Below are 7,828 nucleotides of genomic sequence, written 5' to 3'. Positions count from 1 at the left end.
AATATCCTTATTGAAAAGGGTCAAATCTATTGTCTTTACACTTCTGATATGCACTTGTACAATGACTTTAATGACTCATTTGACAAAGTAATGTTTACCGTTTCATATATATGACTGTATATTTGGATTTCCAGGACAACTTGTCTTTAATGCAGTGCCTTTAAATTATCTGATAAATATCTTAGTGAGGAAGACACTCAACCACTTCATACCTCCTCAATAGAAGGGGGAACGGATGGGTTCATGCTGGCATGCGGTAGACACCCACAGTGAGTCAGCGGTGCATGTCATCATGCAACAAACCTCCCTCCATGTGCAGCCTGACCTCAAGCCCAGTCGAACCCTCAGGCTGAAGGCATCGCGTGCTTTGAGGTAGAGACTATGAGAGATGTTCCATCTGTAGCTGGGCCTACATTAGAGTTGGTGTGGGGTGATATTCAGCATATTTAAAATTTATTAGACTTTACAAATTATTTATTATTGTACATATGGAGCCCTCAATAGTCTCGCCCAAACTCAGCTAACAGCTCATTTTCTCTCATCAAGCCTCAGGAACACGTTGTGCTTTCTGCAAGGTCTACTGGTTCCAGCAGCTTGGAAACAAAGGGGGTTTTTCTTCCAGTGATGGAAGAAAAGGGATGGTGTTTGGGTGTACCTTGAGTGTGTTAACTGATGAAAGGTATGTGGTTTATACAAAAGCTTGATGCAAGTTTAATCAGGTAGCCAACATCGACTGTTTCTTACTTACTCCTAGGCCTGTCCCGATAACAAATTTTGCTGAGCGATTAATTGTCTAAAAAATTATTGCGATAAACGATAATATTGTTTCAAGACCGTTTGACACTGATTTAATGGAAATGACGTAATAATGCATGCTATTTCCTGCCATAGGTAGATACACTTTATTTTCAAAAGAACACATAACACTGGAACTGATAAACTAAATAAACAAAACAACCAAAAACAAAAATAAAATGGATTCTCAGTCTCCATTAACAAAAAACGTACTTTAATAAAAACTAAACAACATAAAGCCAAAGTGAAAATAAATACTACATTCAACCAAAAGAGTGCAGATTATGAAGACTGTATACTGTATGTGCCCTTCAGTAATCACTAGATTTAAATAGAGAAGATGGGCACATCCGACTACCTAATGCAGTAGTTCACACTACACCATTTTTTTTACACTATTTTTCCCTTACGACAATCTTAGGACGTTGGCCTGGAGGATCGGTACCATTTCGTAACCAATCATCCTGTAGTGTGATGTAGATCATCGTGGCCACTCCGATCTAAATCAGGGGTTTTCCCCGACTGGGAGCTTAATGCTGAATGTGACAGGTAGCCAATCAGAAAGCGCGGATTCTCCTCCTGCTTTCTGAGGGGAAATTACGGAGGGGAATCCCAAACAGCTGACACCGTGCAACCCGAAGTCCAGCAGACATCGGAGATGATATGTGGAAACAACATTAATATTTATTTAACATTTCGTGCAAAGAATATAGAAATAACAAGGGGAGGAGTTGAAGCCAAATTGCTACCGTAGTTGATAAACCCGGTAAGTTTTCAGCTGTTCTTCGTTAACGTGACATAAATAGGTTACAATGATTTTCACTCAGTCAGGACTTTACGCTGACTCTATCCACATGCATCACAGGTAGATTCTGATAAAACATTGATTAATGCCTGATATTAAAAGTTAACTGGGCTTGTACCCGTCCAGTACAGGTCGTGCTGGACACCACACAGCACGATTGAACCGTTATACCTAGTATTTCTGTCGGCTAATGTGTCTCTCAGGTTTTGAAAATGGGCCGACAGTCGGCCGACAACTCGTGTCGTGTGCTCTGGACATTACACTACGGAAATGAGGAAGGGAGGGTCAGTAGAGAGCGCCGGAGTTGAGCCTTTTTTCATTCATTGTCAAGAGAAAAAAAGAAAAAAACACAGGAAGAGACGATAAAGCCAATAATTAAAATGAGGTCGACAGGTTTAATTTATCGTGCGATTAATTGATTGTTTATCGCGACAGGCTTACTTACTCCCAAACAAATGTCTATCACTAACACTGAATCACCAAAGAATATGGTCTGCAAGTGCAGTTTTACACCCACATTGTTTGATTCATAAGAGGTTGCTACCTTAGTCTGTCTTCTTCATTTGGGCAGAGGTGAAATTTCATCCAAACTCAAACAAACTCAGATTCACCTGAAAATGCTGGTCATAATTCACTTGCTAGCAAACGCTGACATATTTTGCTAACAGAAAGCAAATGAGGTATGAAAGGAAACGGAGCAAATTAAATCATGGACACCTGGTATCCGAAACAACTGTCAGATGATCAGCTAAACTTTGCTAATACATTAGATGCCTCTCTAAAGCACTTAGAACTGCTGAAAGTTTCAAACACCAAATATGTATTAAATACAGTGGAAAGTGTTTCAGCTCTACTGCAGAAGTTAAACATCTACAGTCTTCTTTATCTTGTCTCTGGGAGGTACAGCCAATTAGTGCCAAGGAAAATAAATGGCACTCCTGGATTGGCTGCTTGCAAATGCCACACAATAGCACATCAAGTAGGTGTTGTGGCCAAGTACTTCAGCTTCCCTACCTGCATTGTCGTTACGATATTTTAGATATCGCCAATAATTTGGGAGAATTTGAGTTATGTTTCACAGAAAAATCAGTAAGTAGATGAGTGTGAGAATGATGGAGTGCGAGTCCATCATTTCATTAGGACGTTGGCCTGGATGATTGGTACGATTTCGTACAGATCATCGAAATCAAAATACCATAATAAAAGTGTGGTATTGATTTGCAATACCACGCTTTTCATTTGTGTAATCACAGCTGAATTCTTCATTTTCTCACTCACTGCATTTCATTTTGCCCTGCTACAAAGGTTTCATGTATACGGGACAACATGCTCGATAGCGCCGCGTAGTCTGCTGCTCATACTCGACAGGTTCTTGCTATAGCGCCCCATATAGGCAGCTGTTGAAACTGTAGGAAGTTATTCGGGAGGTTTTGCCCAGTTTAAATCACCCTTTATGAAAATTAGCAAAACATTGCATCACATATTCAATTACAGTCCCCATCACAACCACAACAGATTGCTTGATACCATACGTGGGAAGGATATATTGAGCAGCATTATTGTGAAAATGAACCAAACCAGATTAAGAAGTAAAATTTGTCAACATTTCCCACCAAATCACACCGAGTGCCCCAGGATGTCCTTATATGAAATAATCATCTTCCTAATAGTTGTGAAAAGCCAACAGTTGATAATAAAATGTCGTATTAAACAGTGTGGTGTTAGAGTGTGACTCTTCCTACAATCAAATTAACTTCATTTTTATCTTGCCAGCTGCTAATATTTCTCTAGAATATTTGCAAACAGGCCACAGCTATCGCTTTAACCCTAAAAACAAAACTAAGATTCTTGATGTTTACGTTTACCAGCCATATTTGGTCAAATGAGTCACAGGAAACCTTCGACTCACACTGGACATTCAGCTGGATCGACGAGTTGGTCATCCCCACCAAGTTCTCGGCGATGCAGGTCAGCTGGAAATTGTTGTCGTCTCGGCTGATGTTGAACAGCGTCAGGTTGATGGAGTGGATGTCCGGCCAGTAAACGTTCGACTGTGGAAGCAGATAGAGGGAAGAGATACGGTTAGGTCTCCGAATGAAATACTGCACCGCATATACCATTATACTGCTGGGCTTTAAAATTTTAATTACTTAATTAAAACAAAGGTTAATTATTAATTAGCTAAAATCCGGTTGAAAGAAACAGAATGCAGTCAAGAGGTGTGGACTGGATTAACCCTAACATTGCTAATATCAGTTTAACATCATACAACATTTTTACAATGTTCAGAGCAACAACATGGAACGTTTTCACGTCTATTTCGTCTTCATATAACCACTGTGTATTTTGAGATGGAGTTACAACTTATGGAATAAAAAATACAAGAATTATAGCATGCCTGTTTTCACTTATTCACCCTTATCCATTATCTAGCTTTGCTTAAACGCAAAGCCCCGCGGCAGGGGGGCAATTTTTATCTGCAAAGTCACTAAAAACATTAAAGTCATGGATAAAAGCTGCTGTGTAATTTCAGCAGACCGCTGTCTCTTCCTGCTTGCTTAGCTGCAGTTTTCATAACAGCAATGTCCTTGGGGCCTGTGTCAGAGAGCCAGAATAATGGGTCAGCTGTAATATTCTCCACGCAGAGCAGCTCTCTTACAAGGAACGGGCTTGTTGATATCGAGTGTACATCAATATAGTAACCAGGCTATAAAAAAAAGTGGAGTGGCCAATAGGATGTCACCCAGCAGCCTCGGAGCGGTCGGTTGGGGAACTGGCTGTGATCGTTGGGCATTTATAAGTCTGAAGTGAGCCTTTTTTGTTTTTGTTTTGCTTTTTTTGCAGGGCGGGATAGGGAATAGTTCAGGATTTGCAGCAGTAGATTTATTTAGTATAGAGCTGCACGTGTTTAGATCACACAAATTGTGTGCAATCCAACATTGTACGTCTGTCTGTTTCACAAAGGCATTTCAAATGCTTCTGTCCATTTTTGTAAATCTCCTCCTATTTGTTTTTTTTATGCAATGGACTTACAAAGCAGTTTGCACTAAATATATACAAGATCATTTCTTCTGAAGACCTACGACCACAAACTCAGGAGCTTAAATGAGTTACCCATTTTAAAAATGGGACAAATTCTCATCTTTGTTTATCGCAGTGATGTCCCTGCTTTGATGGATAAAGACTGAACCTGTGCTTAGCGCTCACACACGGTACTGCCATTTGTCAGCGTTTGCTGACAAACGCTTGTCATGTGATCAAGCCGTTTCAGGTCAGCGTTGTCTATCTGGTGGCTCCCAGCCTCAGTCAGAGACCAACAGTTCACCTCTAATCAAACATTACAAACAGTTCAAACTCTCACTGACTGTCTGGTCCAGAGGTAACTAGCGCTGTGCCCGCAAGCATCAGGTCACCCTGAGGGAGCACATGAGCTACCCGCAGGGCAAGTCTGCAACAAAAAGCACTTGACTTTCACAATAAAACTAACATATGCTGGAAAAAATATACAGTTCTGGGCCTTCTTTCATACATATATATATATATATATATTTTTTATATTTATTTCTAAAACCGGTTTTAAGCCTCTTGCGGGCCTCACAGAGCAATCAACAAGATTTGCAATTAAGGCTTTCAAGATAAAGTTACTCTTCAAAATACACACGTTTTATAGGGTAGATTTTTGAGCAAAGTGAGTTCCATAACGCTTATTGATATAAACTATTGATGAAGAAATTCCATTAAGTTGGTTGTTTCAAAAACACAACTTAAAGACGGTCTTTAAAATCATATTCAAGGTTATACATTGGGAATGAAGTGGAGTTTTCTAGAGATTGTATTCAACGCCCTATAAGTTGCTTTCAGTTCTTAAAAAGGTTACTGGTCAAGAGTAGAATAAGGATTGTAAGAAATCCCTGAGAAAATGAGTAAATTATATCTCAATCCTGAAAATACAGTGGGACGTTTATTTGTTTACAAAAATTATAACTGCATTAAAAAAACTGTTTTGCCGTTTTAATCAAACCCCAAACTGGATTTGATGAATGTTATGTCAGCACCTGATAGCGTTAATAGTAGTCTGAGCATATATTTTGTTTGGTTTTAAGTTTATTTTATGCTGTATGCTGCTAATCTGAGCATAAACTTGGCTCCAGAAATGATGTCACAACCAAGAAAAACATCCTCTGGTCCTGAACCACAGAGTTTCTTTATATTTTCATGGCAACCACTGTTGGCCATACGAGTCAATAACCGAAAAAAAAAATGTTCTCAAACAGATATTTTGTGTTACTGATTCAGACACAATCCATCAAAAGTGCTAACAAAGTTTATACCTGCAACTTTTACTCTAAGATTGCATTTCTCTGCAATCTCCAACTTGGGCATTCTTGTTTTGTTTAAGAGGAAATAAAAATTTTTGAGTCCAATAATCAGCCGATTAAATCTGTGTGTTTCTGACCAGGTGTGTGTTGATGGAATGCAGGTCACCGACGGTCCAGTCCACTTCAGGCAGTGGCAGTCTGGATCCGTTGCAGCTCACCGTCACGTTTTCACCCTCCGTCACCAACACGCTGCTGTGGCTCACGCTGATCTCCGGTAAGTCTGCAAGTACCCAGGTGCAAGGCACACAAACACAACAACAGTATGTGATCAGGTTACCAAGGATGAGCTTTAAGTCTGCATATTTTCCCGATCAGATCAATTAACCTCATTTAATAAATATAATAACTAAGATACTTCAAACGGAGATGGATTCTCACTCACACTGTATGAGGCCCTTCAGAGATGAGTCACCACAGGAAGATAAAGTCTACAGCCTCTGTCAGGTTCAACATGCAGCTCGACACATCAGATTCACCCTGTGATCTCTGTCACACCTCCTCTTCTTTCACGCGTCACCCTCACTGTGCCCTTTGACCTTCTCCTTCACTTTCCGTTTAGTTCCAGTTTCCCTTCCACCCTTGCTGTTTTCCTTCCCGTAGCCCACCTCCGCCCTCGTCAGCCCCTGGTTTTCTTACCACAGCTGTTGATGTGCATGTTGTTCAGCCGAATCTTGGAGGCTCCGTTCATGCAGTACAGCTGCTGCGTGTGAAGCCCCGCCTCTCCCTTCTCCTGCCACAGCTGGATCCAGCGGATGCTGCAGCCGCAGTCGAACACCACGCCGTCCAGACGTCTAGAACGCAGGCAGAGGACAGCGCCGTTGGTGGCAATTCCAACGAGTGACAACAGGATAGATGTACGCAGCACTACCAATGAGCAAAACTCAAATATGTTAAGGATACGGACAACAAATTGTGTTGCATACATTTCCCAGAATGCAAATGAAAGTAGTTTGGCTGGGATTTTAAGAGAACTTAGTAGCAGCTTGTGCTGCCTGAGGCATCCATCCTTGAGCAGGGCTCAGGGATTGGAAACATTTCTGTGTCCTTTCATTAGTGCTGCACTACAATCAGGCATAACACAACAACCACCTGCCTGACCGTGTGTTAGGAGCACTTTTGTTGCCAAAGAATCCTAGATCCACCGGTACATGAACTCCATTGGATCCCTAAAGGTGTGCTGTTGTATCCGCAATCAAAATGGTAGCAGAAGATCCTTTAAGTCTTGCAAACTGTGAGGTGGGCTCTCCACGGATCAGACTTGTTTGGCAGAGTGTGTTATTGTGCTGAAAGACACCACAAGTGTCGAGGTACACCATGCAGTCACGTTTAGGTAAACATGGATGGCAGGATCCACAGTTTCCCAACCGAGCATAACCCAAACCATCCTTTAGTCTCTCAGGTTCCTTTATGTTTAGGGTACAGATGTTCCTGGTGGTGTAATAAAAACTTAAGTCAACATGATGTAGAACAAAACGTGTATCAATAAATCCACGCCAACGTCTTGCATTGCTTTGTGGTTCAGTTCTGATGCCAACAGTTCTATATTTAGCACTTTCAAGGAACATACAAGGTAAACAAAGGGATCCTGATTGGTTCCAACACACGTATCTGCAACGTGCGGATGCAGATATTTTCACACATTTCTATTAACACCAGCATGTCCAGCATGTCAGTTGAATGAGACCACACCACGTCTTCACTCCTTGTGTACATCATTGAGTCTTGCCAGCACATGACCACTGCTGATGCTTGAACACCCCAGAAGGACTGCAGCTATGGACATGCCCAGTCCAGTTCATTTTGTTATTACAGTTTGGTCACACTTAAATCCTCCTGGTTGCACTTTTTT

General features: G+C 41.1%; 1 protein-coding gene across 3 annotated transcripts in view; it reads right to left on the bottom strand.

Annotated features, from left to right (window-relative positions):
- The window catches only part of LOC106955642 (NT-3 growth factor receptor-like), a 279,074-nt gene that overhangs the window by 105,714 nt on the left and 165,532 nt on the right, over positions 1 to 7,828 (bottom strand). For all 3 annotated transcript variants that reach the window (XM_015045929.1, XM_015045928.1, XM_015045930.1), the window contains exons 5-7: positions 6,616 to 6,770; positions 6,057 to 6,199; positions 3,510 to 3,651 (exon numbers count right to left, since the gene is read on the bottom strand). In XM_015045929.1, the coding sequence (XP_014901415.1) occupies positions 3,510 to 3,651; positions 6,057 to 6,199; positions 6,616 to 6,770 (440 nt within the window). The remainder of the gene's footprint in view (positions 1 to 3,509; positions 3,652 to 6,056; positions 6,200 to 6,615; positions 6,771 to 7,828) is intronic.

This window comes from Poecilia latipinna, unplaced genomic scaffold (genome assembly GCF_001443285.1).
Source record: "Poecilia latipinna isolate Pla-1442-1.1 unplaced genomic scaffold, P_latipinna-1.0 Scaffold755, whole genome shotgun sequence".
Classification (NCBI taxonomy): Eukaryota; Metazoa; Chordata; class Actinopteri; order Cyprinodontiformes; family Poeciliidae; genus Poecilia; species Poecilia latipinna.
Note: the sequence above shows the minus strand (reverse complement) of the source record. Positions and strands in the feature narration are given on the sequence as shown.